This window comes from Colius striatus, chromosome 3, assembly GCF_028858725.1.
Source record: "Colius striatus isolate bColStr4 chromosome 3, bColStr4.1.hap1, whole genome shotgun sequence".
Classification (NCBI taxonomy): Eukaryota; Metazoa; Chordata; class Aves; order Coliiformes; family Coliidae; genus Colius; species Colius striatus.
This window is the reverse complement of record NC_084761.1, coordinates 19,141,123-19,167,121: the sequence shown is the minus strand read 5'-3', so window position 1 is coordinate 19,167,121 and position 25,999 is coordinate 19,141,123. Positions and strand designations below refer to the sequence as shown.

Here is a 25,999-nt window from a genome sequence, read left to right as displayed (position 1 = left end):
AGCTTTTTAAGTATTTTGACTACCATACACTCAGAACATACTGTTGAACAGAGCTGTACCATGTGGTACAGTGTTATACACAGGCTAAAACAACTTTCCCTTCCAGCACTTTAATGAATTTCACATTCCAAGAAATTGTGAGAACAATGCAGTAGTAACGAGCCATAAGCAACTCAACTGTACATTGACAATTAATAAAATATGCTAAGTGTCAATTTATTTCACAGAACCATTCGATTTTGCTTAGCCTCAGTATGCAGATCAAAAGTTTTTGGCAGCAATCAGCACCGTAAATCATAACTCACATGGCATCTGTTCCTCCTCAAAACTGTGTGCTGAGTTCAGGATTTGGGGCAGGTTGTCAGCACAGCTGGACTGTATTCTTTATTGAACCACCACCACAATTATTAAGTCTACAGTTTTGAAACTAGAAAACTATGTATGGGTGGCTAAAGTGTTTGCTTCCCAGTAAAAAGATCATTATAACCATGACCTGCTGGAGGAAGAGAGCTCTTCAACAAATTTTCATCGGACTTGATTGACATCCTAATAATTTTGCACAACTAAGGATTTCCAGAGTCACCAGAGGCCTTTACTCAGAACAGTTTAATTGCAAACACACATATCTTCCTTTATATGACTGCTCATTGGAGCTCGAACCCATATCAGGCCGGCTTGACTTTTCAGGGGAAGGTAATGTGGTTTCATGAACAAAAGTGCGATACTTCAATACAATAAATGCATCTAACTTGCTATTTCCAGAGCCAAGTTTTAAAGAGGAAAAAATGTTCACATTTAAAAAATAATCTTATTTATTACGCTCACGTTTGTCAGGAAGTGCAAAATATGCTGACAGTGCAATATAATCACTTTGGTGGTCCACGTGCAAAAATCTATTTACAGCAGTACTGGTTCCTGTGCACTGCACTCTGAGCTTGCACCTGGAGCACTGCCTGTTTGTATGCTGCCAGCCAGTCATGTGTACACTCACTTCAAAATATGTGCTGCACAACTCAGAAAGATGGCAGAACCATGCTAAGATAACCTTCAGTGCTTGTCTAACAGAATCCTCCATTTCCTGTGGATATTTCCACCCCCTTTTCTTTCCTCTCTCCCTTCCAAATAGGAGGTTTGCCATTTTCTACAGGGATGCTATAAACACACCTAGTGAGTAAAATGTAACCAACCGTGAGGAAAGCAGGTCTGGGAACTATGGTAAACTGCAGACATAATTTAAACTAGAGAAGCTATGTTCACAGTGTGACATGCTGAGAGAATGTGCTTTTCCTCATGTACTGTGCCAAGTGCATGAAACCTGCATCACAAAGAGCCTTTAGCTCTGCCCTTGACCCTAGATATAGTGGTAAACATGCTCAAGTTAGCCACTCACAACCTTGTCATGGTTACTGTAAAACATAGATACTTAATTTGATAAAATGTACTGAGAAAAGCAGGGCAGGATGGGTAGGTGACACACAAAAAAAAGAAAAACTGCTCACTAGAAAAACTGTGTCTAAGAGGTCCTTGATAACACAGGAACTTTTAAAACTACCTTCAGCATTACTAGTCTCAGTTGGATCTGTGAACATAAGCAAAGCCTCTTGTTTGTCAGCTGTAATACTCAGTTCTGCAGGCTGTTTCCTGATTAGGGATTGCCTACACTTCTTGGCTCCCATTAAGAGTTGATCAGAGAGTGTCACACACCTGTACAACTGAGGCTTGAGGAGCAGCTATTTAAGTGGTAGGAAGGACCAGAGATGCTTGTGTGGGTGTACCAACATGTCTAAGGAGGTTTAGAAACTCTGATTTTGAGCTACATTAAGCTGTTCAAGCCTGTGGAATAATGCTCCAGAGTTAGTCCTTTCTCTGGTAAGTTAATACTTTATTGAGCTTCATCTCAGCATGGAACTCTAAGGCTTCTCAGAAGAATGTGTAATGAAAACAGTGTTATGCTATTGTTTGGTTTAGTCATTCTGAGCTAGGTTAGTCTAGCAGCCTGTCTGGCCAGAGGGAGCCAACCAGAACCTGAGTTCACACAGGTGCTTATTTTTGTGCCAATTGCTTGAATTAGGACTATAACCCGTATTTCCATGTGATATTATTTTTTTATGAGTCATTTAGAAGTACTACTGCCAGTTTTCTTCCTTTTTTTTTTTTTCTTCTTGTAATTTCAAACTATTTTTTCCCACTACTGCTGAGATGGTAAAAAGGAAATGAGAGTAAAGCAGGAGATACTTAATTGGTGTAATGGACTCATTTCTATTTTTGTGCTAGATAATGAATTCCTGTCTGACTGTAGATCAGTGTTTTTCATAGTGAATTCATTCATTCACAGCAGGTATAAGTGGACATGTGTGAAAACAATGTGCTGAACTGACCATACACCAGTATTTTCCATACTGAATACACTTACAGCATGTAAAAGTGAACATTTGTGAAAGTAGAGTGGTGAAAACCTTTAGCTGTATGTATGCCACTATCATTACAGGTTTCTCTCATTCATTACTTCTTTGAGGTTTTTTTTACCTAAAGAGGAGTTGAGCCCCCTTAAACTGTGGTGGTCAGGCTTTCAAGATCTGGAGTAGGTTAAAAGACAAACTGAATACAAGCAGAGGCCTTTGTTTCAGTGATTTGGGACTTTTAAGTTAGAAGCACCTTCACAGCACACCTGTCTCTGGACAAGACAGCTTCTCCATACAGTAACTACTGGTTAAATTCCCTGAAGTTAACTGCTTATTTCCAAAGTGAAATCTTACATTATTTGAGACAGGAACATGGACCTTGTGATACTATAACCTGAACTTAATAGGAAAAGAGTATTAAAAAAAAACAAACCCAAAACATGGGATATGTATGCAAAATGAAGTTCCCTACTATGTCTATCGGTCGGTCCCACTTCACCTATCTCCACCATATTAAAGCAAGCCCTACCATTTTTTTTTTTTTTAACAAGTGCTAGTGTATGTGGAAAATTGAAGCACCTCACAGTAGACATAAGACAATCCATTTAAGAAAATCTGGAATGAACACAGGCTTTCACAGGAAACACCATTTTGATGCTTCTCACCAAAACAGTCACAGTAGAGGAACATAGCAGTCACTGCCTAATAGGCTCTATTCTATCTGTTGCCAAACATCTGTGCTCTCAACCATAACTTGCTGCCAACTTCAGCCTACTTCCTGATACTGCTCATCAATGCCTTAGACAAAGAGCAAAGGTAAAGGGAGTGCGGGGAAGGTTTCTATCCTATCCCCCATCTAAATGAAAAAAACAGAGACATTTGGTCTTGCATAAAATAACCATGAGATTAGACCTACTGCAGTGTCAGGATAGTGAGAATACATTAATTACACATGGTCTAAGCAGTGCTATCACTGAGTAAACCTAATGCAGATGATAAAGCTGTGGGCTGTAGGAGATTCATACTTCAACAGCATCAGAACCTTTACCCTCAAATTGCTAAAAACAACCCTAAAGCCCTTACTTATCAAGTAAGGAATAAAGACAACTTGTTACTTTGCATAACAGGTTGTCCCTTCTATTAATTAGTAAGGAAAATCTGCATTGAAAGAAGTTATAGCTAAGGAAACATTAGATTTCATCTGGACTTGAGAGTGTTTCATTTTAACCAAGTTTTACAGCATCGCTTATGTAACATAACTGATGGCCATGCAGGGATAGCTGACAAATCAAATCCAAGTCACGAGGCACATGCATGCTCACACGAACTGAAACCATGTCAGTTATGTTTCTGGCTTATCAAGCTCTCTGTTCTCCAGGAGAACATTATATGGTTTGTAATATGTCAGAGAATGTCAAATTAAGGGCTGCACAGCAGTGAAGAGTAGGGCAGAAAGCGTTCCATTCCAGGCCATTGATTCCTTTTAACAACTACATGCAGTAATTCCCAAAACTATCTACTCAGTCTCAGTCACATGGAAAACATAGTACAACGTTAGCTCTGAACCTTGCACCCAGCGCAGCTTGAATATTAGACCATCCAAGGGGATAAAAAATGACTGATATAATCAGAATAATTCTTTTAATGATAACTTGTTGCATTTCTCCTCCCCCCCGCTTTAAATGTTTAATAGTTTGCTTCCTGGATTCCCGGTGCAGAAACTGAGCATATTTTTTTCCTACAGGAAATGATCCAATTAAGTTGATGTATAATTGATAATGAACTGTTTAAGCTGATTTTGCTCTTGAAAAATCTTAACAGTATGCAGTCAGTTGGCTGACCCTCCTCCCCTCATCTGCAGCTGAGGGAAATCATTTACGGAAAAATGGGGAAGCAGATTCAGCATACTCTTAGCAAGCTAGACTAGAGAGGCTTTTTGGCTCTAGGGAGCTGAGCTGCCTCAGGGCACAAGTATTGACTACTTGAAAATAACATAGTCCCTATAGTCCACTGTGACACAAGCAGTGTAGACAGATGAGGCTCAGTAAACATTCACACTGTGCATTTACCACCATTTTTAACCTTGGAGCACTAACTGTTGCATTGGACTATTTCCCACTCTTCATAAATATGAGTTCTGTTGATTTGTTGCCTTACAGCAGGTAACATTGGGAGATGCTGATAGATTTGTGCAAGTTGAATAACTCAGTAACGCCTCAGTACAAAAGCCAGGTCAGATCAAGGAGGTGCTGCTGGTACCATGGCTAGTGAGGAAGGCATTAGATTGACAGCAAGAGGCTGGAGCACACAAAACAGCTCTTGCTCACCTCAACATAACTGAGTGCCACTTGCTTCACTTTGTTCTTTTCCCCACTCTGGCACCAGCTTGCTGTCTAGTGTGGGTCGCTTAGCTCTCTTCCCTGTGCCTCACTCTCCTTGCTGACCTTTTCATTGGACTCTAAGGTGTGCAAGTCTGCTATTCAAGTCTTGTCAGCAACCTGTGCGGCCCTCCTCTGCTGAGGCACTGAGGTACAAAGACTTTCACAACATCAAGATGAGATAGGATTAAGTAGGTGCTGAGAGCTGTTGAGTGTGCCACTGCCATGTACATCTTATGCAGTAGTTCCTTTTGGGCCCTGCTGACCTGGCTGTTACCACTTAAAGGTAGGAATGCCTTGTCACATACAGCAACTGATACAGAAATCATCTGACACAGAACCCCCTGGATATTCAATAGACAACCTTCACCATTGTTCAAATGATTCGGAGTGCTAGGAGGATTTTGCTGACTGTTCTTGACAACTGGAGTAGACTTCCTTCTATCATCAACGAGGGTTTTACTGGAAAGATATTTTACAATTAGGCAGTAAGATTTTTAAAGCACTATCTGCTTGTACCGCTTCAGCAAGAGTCTGCCACTAGGTATGTTATGTTTTTTGGGGTTTTTTTTAATGGACCTTGAATGCACTTAATCCTTTGTTCAATTTTACTGCTCTTAGATATACTCATTTGATAGTTCTAAGCAGCGCTACTTTAGCCTTGGAGTTAACATCCTACAAACACAAATCCCTAAGGTTTAGCTTTTCACAGAGAGGCAGATACTTGAGTTGCTACTAAGAAATCCCATAGTGTGGGTTAAGGTACCACATAGCAAGTGGTTCTACTCACTTCATCAGACATTGTCACAAAAAAAGGCTCCTCCTGCAAAAGGAAAACTGATATATGTGTAACTCATTCTTCCAAGAATCATTCCTTCCTGTTGTACTGTCCTTTTTTTCCATCACAATTACAGGGTTAGTTAACCTTCTTCCACTTTTTGTTAAGACCATTCCTGCTGTGAGACCTATAGGGCTGAACACAGCAACCAAGATACAGCTGCAAGGAGTCTATCTGCAGGTGAAGAGTAGTGTACTCTACTATGCCCTGTCTCTCCATACCTACACTGATATTCACCACTTAAGGAGTTGTGTATCTTGTTACAATATTATCTATGATTTTGCAACTTTCCTTGGACAAACTTAAAACTTTATACTTAGGGTTAGCATTTTTCCCTGAGGAGCTCAACCACCTTGGAGACAGTTCAGCTTCAATTTAAAATGTTTTACATAATGCAACTGCTTTCCTTACACGTCTTGAACAGTATTTTTTAGCCAGTACGTTTAAGGTTGTCTTTACTACGTAACATGAACAATTCAAAGCTGAGCATCTGCAAAACGAACAAGTAAAAAGAGTTTAACCAATCTATCTCTAATCCTTCCCAGGTAGAATTCTTCAGAAATTTTGTTACAAAGATAAAATCATTCAAGGCTGTTGGGGGTTTTGGGGGTTTTTTTGTTTGTTTTTTTTAACTGACCACTTCCTCTTAAGCTGTGCGTGTACTACTTCCTGTAATCTTATCTGGTAAGTTTTGGTGGAGTTTCTGAAGTATAGAATTTATTTTAACGTCCCATATTAAGTGCTGCCAACTCAATTTAGTATAAAAATGTGTTTAGGTTTCCTTAGAACTGTCACACGCTCTAATAATGTTACTGAAGTGAGTTCCTTTAATGCAACTTTTAAAGGCACAAGATTTATCTAATTCTGCCTGCAGAGACAACTGGACAATTTTCACTTGCAAATTGGTAGGACTTGTGTAGAGATCTTTCACTGGGTTTGTTCTTCAGAATGTGGCACATAAAAGCAATTCAGATTTACAGAGCTGTGCAAACCACATGCACAGAAATACAACAAGAAAGTGGGCAAAACATGAAAAATAAATGAAACAAAACATCATACTGATTGACAGCAGTATTAGGGGAACATTGCAGAAACTTCAGTCTTAGGAAAGATAGTCTTGTCTGAAGATTCAACATGTTATACTCAACATGTTTGACTCAAGTGGTCCTAGCACCTTGGCTTCCAGCTCCTTAATTGCGTCTTCTCATTATTCCTCTGTTCCTTGTTTTGTAAATGATCAAACAGTTAAAATTGATAGTGTTCAGAAAGGCAACATTTCCTGCTTCTATCAAGACAAACATCTGTTCTCCTCCTTGACAGGGAGTCCAATACTGGCTTTTGCATTAGGGAGAAGAGCCTACCTGATGTCTGAGATACTATCCAACTCTTTCACTGCCCTCAGACCCGCAGTCTCTAGTCACCTTGCAGGAACTGATCTCTCAGGGAAATGGTGAGTCTGAGCTATTTAAAAGTACAAAGTCTCCAGTTTCTCAAGATGAAAGCACTGGTTCAGAACCATATCTGGTTAGATCTAAGTGAGGCACTCATGAGTTAGCTTGCCTACAGACTGCTTGCTTAGAGCTTAGCACCCTTTTATCAAGAGATGTGCAACCTCACAACACTTCCCTGAAACCAAGTAGGAAGGTGTTATTTTGGTTATGATAGACTCAGTCAGATTTAACAATGTGAATGATAAATGGCTCTTCATCAAATGGGGAAAAAAAAAAAAGAGGATTTAAAACAAATCATACATAGGAAAGGAAGAGAAAAAAGAATGGGTTTCATTTTGTTATATAGTACTGGAGCTGTCACATTATGATACAAACAGTACATTCCCAAACCCTTACAGTTCACTGTGATGGCTTGCTCATGAGGCCATACTCTATGTAATTATCAGCCAAACTACATCAGTAAGCTGTTCCTGATAACATAATAAATTGCCTTCAGCATTTTTCTTTTAAGCTCTAGACTTTTGCTTAGATTTATTTATCCTGACAATGCTGTTCCGTTAGTACTTTGCAAGGTTAGATATTAGTAATGCTAGAAGAGCTGGAAACTTCACAATACAGTTGCCTCTTCCCAGAGGTCTGCACAGTTTTGAATCATTAGTTGGTATTTTTCAACAGAAACACAACACAGCATGGTGGTGCTTAAATCCTTACTCACTTGCCTAGGATTTTATCAGAACTAACAAGGTCAGAACACAATGTGAGCCTCTCGACATCTCAGCTAGGTCTTCTCTAAATGCTAATCTTGACTGTCTTGAATGTCAATCTCAGGCCACAATTAAACATATTTTGCGTATAACTGCTTAGTACCAGCAGAAGCAGGTACTAACAGACACTCTATGATAAAGCTCATCACTTTTTTTCCACCAACAAATGAGGATGAACTGCTTGGCTCTCCTGGAATTTGCTACAACAACACAGAAGCCAGAAAATCTCACAGCTGAGTCCAGTAGAGACAAAAGTAGTAGAGGCTTCAAGCAGCCCCTCCAATCATGCCTACTGAACAGTTTTGTGTTGTAGTTTTCTTTGAGCGTTTAACTGCTCAGTTGCTGCCATTTCTATCAAGAGTATTTTATTTAAAGAAGTGTTCAACAATGTTCATGGAGGGTTTCACAACTGCCCCTTTGACATCACACTTTGAGCAATGTAGGGGTATTTCATTTTCATCTCTTTTGAAATCAGCTTTCCCTTTTATGAGAGAGCGTCTCTTTGAGCTTGTATTCTCTAGCTAACTTGCAAACTGAGATGGATTTATAATTATAAAGTAAAAGAAACACTCTGACTATTTCATGTTCAATTAGATCTGCTTATCAATTTTATAATGCCATGACAATGAATTGTCACCATTGGTTAAAATCCCTTCAAAGAACATTGAGTTATAGCTACAGCACCCCAAAAAATTATGTTGATATAGCCACTCCACATGCACTGCAACACACACAAAAACACACAAAACACACAAAAACTCACAAACCAAAAACTACTACCTATGGATACTTCCATCCACGCTCTGTGGTAGAACAGGGATGCTGGCAAGGTATCATTCTCCCACTGCTTTCAATAAATACATTTGATGTGCTTACTTGAGAAAAGGAGAGTTTCAAATGCTTTGACAGTTAAATGAAACTGTAGTTAGATACAGTGCTCTTCAGAAAGCTATAAACAGTATTCAAGACTCTAAAAGCTCTGGGGAGCTATCAAATCACTAGCAGTAACTGGTTTCAGTTGATCCTTTATCTCAACAAATGAGACTCATGCAGGCAAGACTGTAGTCAGTTGGTATGTTTCCTATCCAAAAAACCTCCTCATGCTCCTTTATCAGCAAAAACTATTTCCACTGCCCTGATGGCCACAACATAACAGTCTTTTTATGGACAGCAATATGCAGTAAGCCAAGTGTTAAAAGTCTATTCCAGCTGCAGTCTGTTAAATAAACGCTAAACAGTTCAGGAGAATCATCACAGTTTAAATGAGCAGACAATGCATCTAAGCTGTAGAAGTGTACTTGAAGTTTACTTTTCTGTACAGCCCTCATAAACGCTAAGTTGTTATCTCAAAACAAGGTGCTGCCATTATGTGCACCTTTTCTTGCTCTATAGCTGCAATAAGCACAAATCTGGGATATTTGCACAAGTGCCAGAGGAAGGCGGACTGAGGCATGTGCAAACTTAGCCTCCCAAATTTTGTGAGAAAAGCTTCCCTTACTTTGTCCACAAAAAAGGTGAAGGTGCTTGAAAGACCTTGGGAGGTATGAAAGAGGCAAGATGGCACTGCTACTGACCAGAGACTGAACAACGACACATTGTCTGAGAACGGGGGATAAGAGGACAATCTACAGATTATGCCCATCTTTTGCATGTTTGAATCAGACTTCTTGAGCTGAGCTCTTCACAAATCTCAAGCAATAGTATTCCTGCTGCTTTGCTTCCTCAAAGATCAAGAAGAGTAGAGAAACCTGACTCCCTGAAAGGGTCCAACCTGCAGGTCAGCGACCTTTCTTGAAGGGGAAACCCCCAATGCAAACATTTTTAGTTTTTTTATCTAGTTCTAGCTTGACATACGCATTTTGAAATGCAGTATCTTTGAAAACCTAACATAAGCAACTGGAGAATGTTACATCATTTTGCACCAGTAAAATAACTGATTCTTACAAGTTTTCAATATGGCATAGAATGAGATTTTTAAAAAGCAGTACCACACAGGGTATACTCTCTTTTCAGTGAAAAATGTTAGTGCGTGAAAAGGTGGATTGTATCTCTTTAGAATGTGCAAGGAAGATTCTGAAATTACATTTACTTTAAAAAACAAGACTGAAAATAAGTTGTTTCACTATGATTTCCACAAAAACCATATTATTCAAGGGAAGTGATAAATTCATGAGTGCATAATAATTATCCTGTATGTGGCTAGTATCCTCTATTTTTTAAAAAAGGAAAGTTAGTTATAATGGGATCTCGAAAAAGGAATTCATTATTGGTTTTGACATGACTTTTGACAGTAACCTTTTTCCATTGTGGTCCCTACACAGAGCAGCAGCAACGCTGTTAAACTGTGTGCATAAAACACAACAGCCTTCAGTTTAAGATCAGGCAACTAAATTAGGTCCCCACAACGAAAGGTGTCCTCTTGACACAGAGCTAAAATACTGTCAAGTCAGATCACAACCAAAATGTTTCTCTTGCTTTCATCTCTTCTTGCAAATCAGAAAAATCAGATGAAAGGCCTCATTTCATGGCATGCTGAAAAAATGAACTGAAAAGTCTTACTGGGAAAACAAGTGGTTAAAGTCAAGGCTAAATTATCTATAAATTATCTATATTATATTCTTTAGAATGCCTCTCTATGAAGATTTGGGCAACTCCTAAATTACACTCACTCCTAGTGTTTTTAACCAGTTGTTCTCAATTGTCATAGAGTAACAGCCTCTATTATTTTCAGACAAAACCTATAGCAGCCTTTCTTCAATGCATCCCTTTCAAACTCACTACACTTGTATGAAGACCCTAGATTCCACACAAGGTCTGAGCACAAATAATTGCAGGAGTGGCAGGCCACATTCATTTCAAGAACTGTATGTCTAAGATAAGCAGGTGAAAACTTAATATACTACAATTACAAGTTTAGGAACAAGTAAGTGGGGCTGGAGAGTATGCTGTAATCTTGAGGAATTGTTATGCATATTGCCTGATACTCACAGAATTGATTATCCCCTTAAGTGCTTGAAATCCTCCAGTGACAGGGAAAACTTGCTCTTTTGTATCAGCAATTTTTTCAAGCTTTGGAGAGAAAACATGTGCAAACACGTGAATCGTTTGGCAAACTGAATTTGTCACACTGCTTTCCACCCTTATAATGTAAATGGATGTCTAAAAACAACTCCTATCAAGTCTGCAAAGAGAGAAAAATTTGAGTTCCCTCACAGCTATGACTTTTCTAAATGAGATGACTTCCTACAACCTACTGCAGCTAACAAAATGGTGTAGTGGTTAGCCATCGTGTCAAAACACCAAATAAACAGTTTAAGGCCTGTATCTTGGTGGTGATTTTCTAATTCTTTCCAGAATGACCTTCCCTGATTGCTCTGCCTTCATTAAAAAGCCTTTCTATGTGCCTTCTGTAGTCAAGACAGTATTTTTTGTATACTTCTGTATATATAGTCTGTATACTACTATCTTTTGCATACTTCACCATTTAAGTCACCTTCACTGTACAAGACTAGCTACAGCCTTCATTAGGACACAGCAACTCTGGAAGAGCTTTCAGCCAATGAAGGACATGGATTCTTCTTTCCTTTTCTTATCCCAAGGCTGCTATAGACACTGCTTGAAGCTCGTGAACAGCTACTCTGCTCATATGATCTGTAGCTTAATCTGGGTTTTGCCTGCATCCTTTCCCATTGGCAGCTATCAGTCAGCAAGCATATTTCCAATGGGTCTTCTAGACAAGGAAGCGATACTCGCACATTCTATTTACACCTCTTGAGTGTCTCCTTCCTGAGCCAGAGAAGACATTATACTGCCTAATATAAGTAAAATTAATTTCTATATTACTTTACCTCATCACAGGGTTTTATACAGTTAATGTTCTGCCCAGTAACCTAAAATAGTAACATTCTTACCTGTTCTTGTACAAAATCAAGGACTCCAACACAGTAAACTCTAGCTCCCAGCTCTCTGGATTTCTTTGCCTGCCCCAGAATAGAACAGAGGAATGAGCTTTTTTCATTCAACAGGCAACACCCACCCTCTTCAAAATATAAACATGCATTTTCACCTAGAGCTCACCTCTTTCTCTGCATACAAGGGAATCTGACCATCTAGCTTGCCATCTGTCAATGCAATGATGATACTAGAAAACCTTGAGGCTCCTTGCTTTGCAATTTGCACATTGGCCTGAAAACAAAAAATATATATCATAGCTTAAAATTACATCTTTTTAATCAAAATGCATCTTATAAGTGAACTGAGCATCTGAAATGGCACTCAGCCTCATCTTCAAACTCATCTCTCATGACAGCCATCTGCCTCCCCTTAACTCACTACTAAGAAGGAAATCATTCATCAGTATTTTCCAGTCACCAGTGAGCCCATCTCCACAGGGCTGGGGTCACTAACTGATTAACTCTAGGAAACACTTGATTCTTTCTGGACAGATAGTCTCTGAGTTGTGAAGTTCCCCTCTCTTCAGATCCACTGTAAGGCTTCCTTTGCTGCTCTCCAGATTTCAAATGCCAGGCAGTAGGCTCCAAGATATAAAAAGAATGGCTTAAAATGAAATATTCTTTTTAAGTAGCATCAAACTTCTGTTTGCCCAGCTTTTCAGCCCACAAATCACAACAACAACCTTAGCTCCACAGGCATAAAGGAAGAAACTGAGTTTCTATCCATAACAGTGAAAGCTTTGATCCTTACCTTCTCCCTCACCTTCAGGGCCTGAGTCTTTCAGCAAAACGGCAAAGTACACTTTATTTGTACATTTCAAGAAACTCCATAATTAAGATAGTCAAAAATTATGACTATTTTTCTTGAAAATGCTGATCTGTGCAGTAAACTCTCAATAAGCACATGCTCTAGAAGGTATTGGAGGCATAGAAGGCATTTACCATGTAATTGGTATGCTGCGTTAGCTGTTAAATTCACGACAAAGAAACGCTCTACTGCAAAGGATCTAGTCAAAGAAATTCCATATGGCAATTTTCTGTGATGGCTAATCTTCTGCATGGGATTTGCATAGTATCTGGGCAATCTTGGGACCATTTAGAAACCAAAAAGATTTGAGTATAACAAAGACATACAATAAATTAATTTATGTTACAGGCTGTTGCTGTTGTTATCCAAAGGGTGAGAAGAGAGGGTATTTTTACTCATTACTCATTTACCTATTACTTATCGCAAGAAGATGAATAAAACCTACCTGTTTTAATCCTTCATGTATATATGTGTCACCTGCTGGTTTTACCTCCTCCAAATCCTTAAGACCTTGCTTAATTTTCTCTCTGAAAACAAAAAGGTGGAAGACTTAGTGTGATTTCAAGCAGAGAAAGGGGTTAGTTTATTGGCAGAAAAAATAGTATTTATCGTAAAGGAGATCTGAAATCAAAAATTGTAAAATATAGCATTTAGCTGAGATACCATGTGGAGGCAGATTTTGTATTTGCAACGGAAGCAGCACAGTGGTAACAGATATTTCAGACCTAAATAACACAATATGCCTCAGTGAGTCAAAGAGCTAGAATAAAGTAAAACGTTTCTGACTGAGCAGATATTGCAAACACGTGGCAAAGCCTCAGCATTCAATAGCCCAGTGGAAATTCTGTAATATTACATCTACTTTGCTCAATTAAACCAACTTCACTTCCAATCACACTGCAATTAAAAAAAGAAATCCTCTAAAACAGCAGTTCTGTTTCCAAAGAAATCTTCCAATATGCAGGTATTTAATGGGTAAGAACTGTGATAATTAAAATCTTCTCCCGTCAAATAAGTATCAATAGGCAAACGTAAAATTTGCCAAACACCTTGTATCCAAGGAAAGGGACTAGAATTAGGGGTCATTTTTAAAACATTTGGCTGTTGCTGCCTTTTTATGTGACCTTTGACAAGACATCACACTTTTACAGAGGTCACAGGTCACATATATTTACCAGGAAGACAAGGTTATTCTATGATTTCTTATGGGCCCTTAAATAAAACCAATTTTGACTGTGAGATGCTCACTTCACTATCATGATAAGACTGGAGAAGCCAGTAGCACAAAAACAATTCTTTCCAGTGAAACCAATATGAGCACAGAAAAAGTAGCAAAGATATTTTAGCAAAAAGATACAATCCTACACAATTCTTAATTCTTCTGCAAGGAAAGTTCCAGTAAAACCCATAGAAAGTTGTGCTGGGAAAGGACAAGTGAAAACTAAGTAGTGACAAAATTTGGGCCAGAATATATAGAACACTCTAACAAACCTAAGTGACAAAGAGGAAACCAGCAGGGGTGAGGAGATAGAGGGGAAAAAACGTTGTAAGATGCATGAAAGCTTTCCTTAGGGCAAACAAAATGAGAAAGAATGCATATGCTGCTCTGCCTGAATGCCACCCACTAGTCATTTGTTCCACTGACGGGCTTCCTCTATGTTTAGAACCTCTGTTCCAAAGTACAATCCATAGCTCTAATAAGCTCCCAATCACAGGAGCAACTGATACAATCAGAAGTGGAGGGGAGAAGAGAGAAATGTGGCATTGAATATATGGAAGAGAACAAGTTATGTAAGATAATACAATCTGTTTGATCCAAATATTTTACATTCAGCATCTATAGAAACAACTTGAAACTGATTATGTATGAACGCAGATTATAAACCACATACTTAGTGCTTGCCAGGAATGAGTGGCAGCACATCACAGGCGTGAGTGTTCTCCTGCCAAGAAACAAGCAGCAACTGAAGTCACAGTTTTCTGAAACAGATTTCATTTTGCAAAAATAGCTTTTGTGCAATCAGTTCAGTTTTATTTATCTAAAATGTCTTGTGACCCGGTCACACAGAAATCTATGGTGTTTTCAGGCCTCTGCCTATGAGGGCTTCCAGGAAAATCTCTGTCAACATGAACTTTTTTAGCTGCATTTGATCAGTCACCACCTTTTTCCTTCGGGGCACATCTGTACAAGATAGGCCCAGCCAAATGTGAACAAGCTCCACCAGTGCTCCAAGTTGGTTGGGGACAAGTAAGTCCTGGTCTGACTGTCACAAAGTCAATGAGAGTGCTGGACTTGGTGCTCCAGCAAAAGGGCCTTACTAAACAGCAGGTTTGTTCAATCCTTCTAAAAACTCACACCCAGACAGTTTGAAGGGTGGGTGTCTGCCTCCATTATTCTGACAATGGGAATTGTTTTAGTCAACCAACCATTTGAAGCCCTCACTCCTGCTCTTTAGTGCTCTCAAAAATGTCCTTCCTCTAGTTTCTCTAATGGGTTTTTGTAGCCACAAAAATCCACAGAGAAAGTCTGGCTTTAAAACTCATCTGTACTGAAATAACAGAGCCATGACCTCAGTCTGGGTGTCTGGATGCTACCACAGTATAGCTCAGTAACGTGATAAAGGCTGAAGGGCCATTGGCTTCCTGGTTTGAGTCAGAGAGATGTGCAACAAGCAAAACAAAAACAGTAACTCGCAGTCTGTCTGTGTTTGGGCTGAAGAAGTACAAATTTAATATCTCTTCACCATTCAGCATATGTGCTGCATTAAATCTCTGATTTTTAGAAAAAGCACATCTAATTTTTAATAGCTACCCTGTCTGTTCTCTCTTTTAAGTTCTGTAACTACTTCAGATAATTCTTCTAGGAGCAGCCAGACTAACACAACCATGGCTACAAGCTCTCTGTGGTTTTGCTTTGTGTGTTCTTATTAGCTAATCCATGAAGGGGAGATGTAGGTGTAATCCCAGCCCGGCTAAGGTCGAGAGAGGTTCTGGAGGCAGCTTCAGAAGTGCTCATTGCTCTTACCTCTCTGGGGTACCCTGCTGCTCTCTGCCTCAGACAGCAGGACCTTGCACCAGCATTACACATTTCAGCTGCACAGGGTGTGTTTGATGTGAGCGACGTTGTGCCAACTCTGCTAGAAGTAGTATAGGCCTATGTAAAAATGCTGCTCCCTAAAAGGCCAAAGTCTACACAGAGCTGGTCTCATACCTTCATTGCCTCCCTAAGGAAGGGCACAGTAGAATTAAATTTAGAATTGAAAACAGGCCATTTAGTAACGAGAGGTTACAAAGCAGCCCAGCTTTGCAAAGGACTGAAGACATCAATTTAACATAAAATGTAGCAACCTCTCCTTACCTGAGCTTGCTCCACCATTCCGACTTACTTCCAGGTCTAAATGTAACCGTTTGCCTTTTCAAGTTAGAATTACAACTATCATCAGTTTATAGGAGAGGTTTCTCCACACGAGCTCTGTCACACCAAGCTGCAAGCTTACATTTGGGCAACTCGGCAGGTACTGTTTTCATCCCTGTTTAGTATTATCTCTTGCTTAAAGATGAATTGCAACAGTAATAAAAACCGTGTCAGTAGACAAGTCGTCAGACTACTACAAATGTTCTTAAGGCCTTGTTTCCTTGCAGAGATAGTGTCACAGCCAGCATTTGCAGGCAGTGGAAGACAGCGAACTTCTACTGCAGCAGGATGTAGATCACTCCCCCATTTGAGAGGACTGATGATAAAGCTACAGGCTACTTAAGAAGCACAAGCCACCTTGGTTTCTCAGAGACATGATGCTGTCTTTGAGAATAGGAATACAATAGAAAGGGATAACCATTCTCCTCCTTAGAGGAAATAAATGCATCTTCATCACGTGCAAAGAAAGGCTTATACTTGCTAGAAAGCAATCTGTGCTTGAGGACTAAATCTTAAAAATCAAATACCTGCTTTTTTGGGGGGGGAGGTGGTAGAAAATTCTGCATTTGTACATTAGTACAAATTACAAATTTGTACAATTAGTACAATTACAAATTTGTACATTAGTACATGAGCTTAGAACCAACCGAAATTGCCACATAAGCCTCAGGTAATGCTAATTCAATTGGGCAAGGAGCCAGCCTTGTATGCAACACTGAGTCACTCTAATAGCTATGCAGTTTTCAGTAGCTCTCTGGATAGGGGACAATATCTTAAATTTCTTTTCCATGTTGCATTCAATACAAATGCTAGAATCTTGAATGATTTTCCAGCGTACTGAGAGGATAAACAGACAAATGGTGATTCCCAACAAGCACATAGTTATCATCAGCAATGAGGCTATGTGCCTGTGAGGCAACGTACTTCATCTCTAACAAATAAAGGCAAACAAAACAGGTACGTGGATTTTGCTGCTAAGAAGGAAGTGTAATAACAGGAAAACACACAAACTTGTTAGTGAAACAAAGTGGGGGTGGGGGGAGTGCTCTATAAGACGAACAGAGCTGTCATACAGGTAAAAAGTAAACCCTGCACATCAGCCTCCTTAGGTGCATAATTTGGAGGGGGTCTCTGCTTTCTACACCTCTTGAGTACTACAGAGGGCTGGCTGCAATTATAATAATTATTCTGCTTCAAACGTTAGGCATCCTGTATGGGCTCCAGATGGGAAACACGCAAGTGGCTGACTCTGCGGTGCTTGATACACTGAGCAGAATATGCTCTCTGCAGATGGCTCTATTTTGGCAAATATCTCAAACCAAAACGTAGAGTTTGATCACATGACCAAGGCTCAAAATGCACTGATGTCTTGCTAGATTACATATCTTTGCAGAATGAAGGAATAGTCAGTGTGCCACCAGACTATGGACAAACACCATAAGGTACAATCAGTCATGTACCATGTACTTAAGTGTCCTGTTTTTCCATCTTTAACATAATCTATCCTTCTTTAATATAATATTTCTTTAGCTTCATCAGTAGTTTCCCCGAAGCAGTCAGCAGGGCTAGTCCTGGCCATGGACACCAGCCAAATGCTGCAGAAGTAGGTTTACAGAAACCTGAAATCTTGTTGGCCAGCTTGAGCTGGCCAAAAGAGAACACAGATGACTTTCTGCCATCTGGATGATAGCCCTAAGTGTATCCACTTTTCCAAACAACTTGCTCTTCAAAACTAATAGTAAAACTGAGCCCCAAATGTGAGTGCACAAATCTTTGTTTACCACTTAACATACAGGTACCAGCTAAACTTAACAGGGAAAATATGTGTCTCTAAAATGGGATATAATCACTGTGAAAAATCTTTTCCATCTGGGTGTTATTTTCATTCTATGCATTTATTACTGCATTGTGTGTACTGTGGTTAACAATGACTTCTGTTTAGAGAGTTATTCACATAGCATTGTTCAGTCACCAAATATTTGGTAATCTGGGGGCTTCATGACTATTGTGTGGGTTTCATCTATATCCACAGCTTTATTATTGTGGGGAAAAAAAAAAAAAGAACAGCAAGAACTTTGTGCAATCAGAAGACTGAGAATTTCAAAATAAATTTAAAAAAAAAAAGACTTCCCTACTTTGAACTAACTGCTGGGAATGAATTGTGGTTTCCTGACATTTGCGAATTAGCAAGTAAGCAAGAGGAAAAATATCCCTGCAAGTCCAAAATGCACATAAAAGAACCCAAGGCCATAATACCCCATAATCACACACACATGCACACCCATCGCCACAACTGCACTGTACTTAGCATCCTCATCTTCTGTTTGGAACAATGGCAGTTAGACTTTCCAAGTCATTTTCCTATGTTGACTTGTTTAATATTTAAAAGGACAGCTGTTCCAACTGTCTCTAGTTATTCTTACCTATGTACTTATGGTCACAGTTATTAACGTCTCCTTCTTCAATCTCCTTACAATTCCTCCTTTCCCCTACCACATTCACAAAAGCATCAGCAAACACTGCATTAAAGAAAAGTCCCACAAAAGAACTCCCTAGACCTCAAGAAGGCTCTTCGTATACTTTAAATGAGGTTTCCATGGCTTAAAGCACGCCACAGACATGCAATGAAAAAGACACTTGTGCTTTTGTGGCAGGGTTCCAGAGCTCTGCCCAAGCATTCCAAGTGGTCTGTGTGCGACCAGTGCTGACTCTCCGTGCTTGATAAGGAATAGGCCACCAACAGGGATTAAGGGTCTATTGAAATTGAGAGAAAGGATCTCATTGACTTCACCAGTCCTCAGAACAGGCTTGAGTGTCCTGACTTCTCTCAAGCCAGCTGGCAAAATGCTTTATGACCTTGTCTCTCCCCTCAGAGAGAAGATCCAGTAGCCAAGTCGGGGAGGGGGGGAAAGGGAAAAGTTGGCTGTTCTCATCTCAGAACTACTTTTAAAAATGCTGAAACAGGAAGGGATTATAATCAGGTCTTTAGACAACCTATTTCATCCATACATCACCACAGTGCCACAAAAATCTCAAACCTGTCAAGTGGCACCAACTCCACTGTCTACAACCAGTTCTGAAGTCGTGATTTGAAAATACATAATTAAGTACCTACCTTATGTGAAATGATGGGAAAAATTAAGTTTACTATTGTATTCTTTACCTAGACATGAAAAAATATTATCTACAGACCCTGTTCGGCAAAGCAGTGGCAGAGTTCAGGTCAAGAATTTCTTTACGATTGTTCTTCTCCTTCCTTTTTTACTAGGATATCTATTGATATGTTCACAAAATTAAATCTACCTCTGCATAGAGACTTCATGACTGGCCATCACTTAAAGGTATCAGTTATTGTTTAGTATCTGTTACTGTTCCTCTGATTTAATAAGAGGTCTGCAGGGAGGGAGGAGGGAGAATTAAAAACGCAGTGCACTAACCTGTCTCCAGTTAATGGCATAATGACATGTGCCTGGGTGGAAAACACAATAAACGATAATCTCATCTTGGGGCTTTTGAAAAAGAGGAAGAGAAAAAAAAACAATTTAGACAAATGAAGAGAAATATACAGATGCACAGCATTTAATTCACTTATTCACGCTTCATTAATACCACTTTTATCCTCCAACTTCCAAAGAAAAAAATTCTGAATTATAAACTCATAACAAGAGAGGAATTAAAGGATTTGTTCCCATCTACTCCTTAGCCCAATGCTTTGAAAATGAAGTAGCAGATTTACTGTTCTCTCTTGTCTGACTAGACTCCAGATCAACACATGCTAAGCTTAACAGTAAAGATCTCATGCGACCCAACTGAAAGTGAACTTCACAGGTTGTGATGTACCAGCATACAGAAGATAACACATCCTTTTATATTTTCATGGTCACTCTTGTGAAAATAAGTCAAACTCAGAGGAGACTGTTGCTCTGGGGTAATAAACATGTACATAATCAAAAGCCAGTTTCCCCTGTTTAAAGGTTGATGTTGACACAATATAAATTTCCAACTGTGCATTTTGGCCATAAAATCATTCAAGGCAAAGAAACAGTGCTTTTCAGCTGATTCATCTCTACTAAAGTAGTATGACAAACTCAGAATGAGTGTGCTTCTGTTTTGGTGATGTAGAGTTCTGACACTTAAGATCAACTTCCATAAAAGTATCTGGGGAAACGTCATGATAAAAAGCAACACTATTTGAATTGAAATTATTAAGGACTTCTATCTTTTTTTGAAGAAGCACACCTGTGTCTTACGACAAGGTTATAAGGAATTATATCCTATTATCAGTACAAAATGCCTAAGAACTGATGCTCCGGAAGTCCAAGACAGTAACTTTCCTAAGGTAAGTTGAAACAACACCTCTCTTACTTGCCTTTAATTTTTAATTCATAAAATTTCAATATAGTTAGTAACTTTATAACTCACTATATGTGTGACAGTATTAATTAATCACCTTAATGTCAGTAAAGACCTAATACTTGTAAAGATGAATGACCATACAATTTCAGTTCACTTATGTCAAAGATGCAACTTAAAATTATCAACATCATGAAAACTTAAGTATTGGGCAAGCCTTTGCACAGACCTGCACAGATCTTGGATTTAAGATTCAGTCTTGCAGTCTGTCCACTAAGGCTCGGAATACAAAAAACTGAGATGCTCTAAATTACATTATAATCTGAACCATGGGAATATCAATCTTCTCAGTCACTGAAAAAACAAGTACTTGCAATCTCAATCTCTGGTAATTACATCACCACCTAGTCAAGTAATGTGAGACTTCCCTGTTTGAGATGCAACTAATCTGTGCGTAATAATGTCAAAGTTACAATTTAGCTAACTCATCTTTAGGACAACCACAAAACTGTCCTCTTCACAAGATATCCCATTTCTGTTCCACTCTCCAGCACTCAAGACACTGTGCCAATGGAGGAGGATCATATGAGCACACCCATTAGATCTGATAGCCCTGCCAGGCTCAGGCCTTTCAGAACACAGATAATCAGCATGCAGAGCTGCTACTGCAAGCATGCAGGTTACAGACAAGTCAAACTGAAGAGCCGATACATCACATTCCTCAGGTGAGGACTGAAGGAAACTGCTACCAGTTGGTCCTTTGTCTTCTTTCCACAACTACTGTTTTCAACTTAAGCAATGGCAAGGTCAAATGACTCCATGCCCTATTCTGAAAATGTACTGAGGCCTGCAAGCAAGACAAAGCACCTTGAGCCTTCACAGGCACTCCAGCCCCATCAGGGAAACACACAGGAGGATATACTGTTCAGGCTCCCACGACAGCCCAACAACTGTCATGCTGTGCGTAAGGCCAACTGCTCAGCACCCAGACACTGAGATGCTCGTAGGTCAGACTGTCTGGCTCTGTGCCATAACTGATCCTCCTTTAGTGTGAAAGGCCAGCAGAGTTAACTTGCCAGCTCAATAGCTTTATTTAAGATAACACAGCCAGATCACTACACAACAACTGTTGCATAAGAGAGCATCACTTGGCTATGAAAGACTTACACAAACAAGCACCATTTTTCAGTGGGAGCAAAGGTATATTTTTGCCACTCACCAAAAAGAAATGCTGCTTTTTGGTATCCTGAGGCTCTTCTTTATTTAAAGAAAAAAATATATTAAAAATTCTAGAACTTTCAAAATAACTCTGAAAAGCTTGTGTCACCCACTTTGCTTACAGAGGGTTTGATTTTTACAAGATGAATGTAAGCAATATTTAATGTAAGCAATATTGTCAAAGCCTAATTGTATCCCTTTATTAGCAAGGCAAGATTATCATTACTTACTGCACTTCATTTCCTTTATGTAAAACTATCACAACATCTATGTCTATGTCTTTGAGGGGGCTTCTTTTGTTTTATTGTGTTTTGGGTTTTTTTTTAAAAGCAAAATGCTGCATCACAGTACTCCTAAGCTGGTTTTATGGAGTACAGTTACCTAGTATTTACAACAGCTGTTTCTGTGGCAACAAGACCTGCTGCTAGTCAGTTACAAAATTGATTATATATATTTACAACAAATATACTGTTAATAGCATAAACTTCCTGTATCTTTGAGCTTGAAAGACAATCCCTTCCTTTTGACCTGCACCATATATTTACCTATATACAGACATGTATTCAGACTGCTTTCTTTACCTATCTCTATCTATCTTCCTTTATCTATCTCTAAAAGCAACATTCAAGAAGTACTCCAGAAACAAGGCTTGTGACTTATGGAAGAAAAAAAAAGTTTAAAAAAATAACCACATTATATCTGACAGAGACTTTACATATTAAGCATTTAAAGATGCATATTACTCCCTTTTTACTGAGCTCCAAACATGAGGAAGTAAAAGTTTCCAATATTTTTCAGCAATCTGGGCACTAGCAGAAAAAACTCTTAACATGTTTGTGAAATGTATCTACGGAGCTTACAAACTATGGAGGTTTTTCTTCCACATGTCATTGCATTACAGATGTCACAAGGATCAAAACGCACCTCACGAATCTTTCTGTCAGCTGATTTACAAAATCAAATATTTCATGCCAGTTCTGTGCTACGCTCCCAGATCTGAAAAGAAAACAAAAGCACATTAGTAGGCCCTATTTAAGGAAAGCAGGGACGAAAGGGCAACAACGTCAGTGAGAAACTTGACAATACAGAACTATTTGCTTTTCTAATTATTTCAAGTTACTACCAATCTAGTGGAACTTGCACATGATTTTTGTCAGGATTCGTCCAGCGAAGGCATGGCAAAATGCATCCCGTAACGAAAAATACATACACAATACTGCCGTGAAGCCCGACTACGTCGGTTCCCCACCGAACCCAACTCCTCGCTCCCCGCCCCAAACGCGGGGCGTGCTGATGGCGATCCGTTATGGACAAACTTCACCACAAAAACACAATGATCAACAGCTGTGGAGGGGGAGGGGCGGCAGATGCTGCCGCCTGCTCCGGCTGCCTCGAAAATATTTGTCCACCCAAGTACTTTAGGTCCGAAAATGCCCCCTTCCCTACAACCCGTCTTCCCGCGAGCTTCACCGCTTGCACGGACGCGGGGGAGTGAAACTCACCCCGACTCTCCCCGCCGCTGGGCCACCGCGAGAGACAGAAACTTTCTGCGAGGCTCCCCGCGCTCGCCGCTTCAGCGCGGATGTCGCGCCGAGCCCCGCGGCGGCGGCCCTCAGCCCCGGGCAGCCGTTAGCTTGCAACGGCCGGCGCGCGCGGCGCCCCGTCAGCCCCGCAGCCCCGCGACGGCTCCCGCCAGCGCGCGCGACCGAACAAAAGCCGCGCAAGGCGGCGACGGCCCCGTCCTCCCGCGCGCCCCTTACTTGTCCAGCACGAAATACATGTCGAAGGCACCGTGGCACGACGGCCCCTCCGGGGCCGGGGCGGCGGCGGCGGGCGGCAGCGGCAGCAGCAGCAGCGGCAGCAGCAGCGCCGGGCCCCGCGGGGCGAGGCACCTTCGGGGCACGGGCCTCGCCATGAGGCCTCGAGGCGGCGGGACGCGGACGCGGCGGCGAGGGGACGCGGGGGCCCCGGCGCTGCCGTCCTGCCGCTCAGCGGGCGCGGGTGGTGCTGAAGTGACCGCCCCTCGCCCGCCGCCGCGGCTCGCCCGGCCCGGCCCGGCCCTCCCCGCCCGTCAGCGGCAGCGGCGGTGCCTGAGGCGGGGGCCGGGGCCGGGCGGGCTCGGCGCGCCCCTCTGCGCCTGTGTGGCGCGGCTCTCCTCCCTCACCCGAGCGGCTTCCGCGGCCACCCGCAAGTTCGGCAATGGCGGCCCCGCGGCGTCCCCGTGTCGTGCCCCCCCCTCCCCGCTGCCCCCGCCGCAGGCGCCTCCCCGACAGGCAGCTGCCTCGCCGGCGGCCCGCGGCTGACCCCGAGTTCGCGTCCCCGGCGGCCGGGCCCGGCGGGAGCCTCTCTCCGCCCTCCACGAAGGCAGGGTGAGGGCTGCGGGCCGGGGCCGGCTTCTGGCGGCGTGGGGTGCGGGCGCGGCCGCTTTCCGAGAGACTCTGTGCCCTTCGCTGCCGCTGGGCCAGCCGCGCTGCGGAGGGCAGCGGGTAGGAAGCGGGCGGGGCGAAGCGACGGGTCTGGAGGTGCGAAAGGTCGCCGTGCCCCTCTGCGGAGCGCGGACTCGCGGTGGGTGAAGCCCACGCGTCGCATGGTCGGAGAAGCCCTACCTGGCTTCAGCTTGGTTTGTGCCCACGCGAGCTGGCAAAACTGATGGCGGCATGCTGGGAATACATTACTCCACGCTAACAGTTAAAACTCGCAATTAAAACCCTCTCTGAGCTTCCTGTGCTTCGAGAGGGCAGGCGGCTTTCCTTACACGTTCCTCTAAACCACTTCCTCGCTGGGATTTGAAACTCGACATATCCACTAAGTCAGTGGATGTCAGCTACCCTTTGAGGAGATTTAACCTGGGACCTCGTGGCATCCCTTTTTAAAATTATTATTATCTAAAAAAAAAAAAAAATAGGGCTCTTTGCCAGGGATACTGGATGTCGAACATTTTTCCAAATCAGCAGCCAGCTAAAAGCTGTTGCAATCTATGCTACAGGCATACACGTTAGCCATTTTTTTCTGTGTTAAGAACCAGCTACAATAGATGCAAACTGTTGCTCTGGGACTGTGCACGTGGTAAGCACCAAAATGTACTGATTTACAATAGACTTTGCAAAACTAAATATAGAGCAGACATTTGGTTTGGAGCATAAGCTGGATCCTTCGCTGTGAACATGAGGCACTGTAGAAAGCGTCACTTTTATGCTGCAAGAGTATTATCTTTCAGCTTTTTCCATCTGTGGTTTCAGATTTTCACAGGAAGTTCAAACAGGCTTAATAATCTTAAAATATTATCTGGTGGCTAAAAAGATGCGTGAATTTCCCGTGAAGAAAAATACTGGTCATGTGACAAGCTGCATAAACCAAAATTATCTTGTAAGTTAAAAATAAATAAGTTAAAATAAATGTCTAGCCACTCTTTCTTTGTTTCCTTTCCGGAGTTTTCTCCACGGGCACTGTGTGAAAAGCAATTAAAAGGACCTGAAATAAAACTGGTTATTATTTTTACCATTTGTAATTCCAGCCCTTTGTTTTCACAGCATCTGTGTTGAGCAGCTCTTGTTTACAGTGGACTGCATTCACTGCTACAATGGACGGAAGCTCAAGAAACAGGACTCTTGAGCATCAGAGACCACAGGAGACTTCAAATTAGGACCCCTGTAACATGAGTTAAGATTTTACTAGCCAAGTAAGATGCTGGAGCTCCCAAAAGCCTCTCATCCATCGTAACACCAGTCACAGGAGCAATGAGTCAATAAGGCTGTCCAACTGTGGAAAGATGAAACACAGTTCAGAGGTGTCCTGTGCCTTAAGACAAAAAAAACCCAACAAGTGTCCTGCAGTACCTGTAAGTCCTGGCTTGCAATGGAAGTGGTCAGAGGGTGAGCAATTCCCCAAGACAAAAATCTCCTGGAAATTACTGATTTCCCCCATCACCTGCCAAATAAGTTATTCATGAGTCAGTCTGGGTTTGTGACTGGCAGTAAGCTGTCATGGCCTTGTGGTTTTTATTAAATCCATGGTTTATGGGGCTGTATACAGGATATGACCTGGAACCCTACCATTTGTTCCCAAGATGCTCTTTTCTTTTTTCCCTTCATAGTAGCAATATCATTTCTTAGATTGATCATCTTATTTACATTTCACTTTCAACATTCACTGCTCCAAAGTCAGGTTTTAATGTGATGAGAGTTCCTCATGCTGTTAGGCATGTTGCTAGACATGAGGAGGGCAATGATCCTCTCAGGATTTATATAAGTCTGGATCAGTGCTGGCAACACAGGTAGTGCTCCAGCCACCAAACTACAACCCTGCATCTCACAGCAGGTAGGCCTTTGTACCAGGGGGGAAACAAAAGTGTGTATTTGATTCAAGAGGGGTTGCTCAAGAAAAGTTTAAAGTAGAAACACATCATTTGTATTTTTCTCT

At 41.2% G+C, this 25,999-nt stretch overlaps 1 protein-coding gene across 2 annotated transcripts in view; it reads right to left on the bottom strand.

Annotated features, from left to right (window-relative positions):
* Nucleotides 1-24,208, bottom strand: part of ANTXR2 (ANTXR cell adhesion molecule 2) — a 109,119-nt gene extending 84,911 nt beyond the window's left edge. The window contains exons 1-7 of one of the 2 annotated variants that reach the window (XM_061993807.1): nt 24,187-24,208; nt 22,505-22,576; nt 19,447-19,518; nt 13,040-13,121; nt 11,911-12,018; nt 11,745-11,813; nt 10,822-10,902 (exon numbers count right to left, since the gene is read on the bottom strand). In XM_061993807.1, the coding sequence (XP_061849791.1) occupies nt 10,822-10,902; nt 11,745-11,813; nt 11,911-12,018; nt 13,040-13,121; nt 19,447-19,511 (405 nt within the window). In that variant the 5' untranslated portion in view covers nt 19,512-19,518; nt 22,505-22,576; nt 24,187-24,208. Of the gene's footprint in view, nt 1-10,821; nt 10,903-11,744; nt 11,814-11,910; nt 12,019-13,039; nt 13,122-19,446; nt 19,519-22,504; nt 22,577-23,340; nt 23,726-24,186 lie in introns of those variants that run through there. The other variant, XM_061993806.1, reaches the window with a different exon arrangement.
* Nucleotides 24,209-25,999: the final 1,791 nt, after the last annotated feature.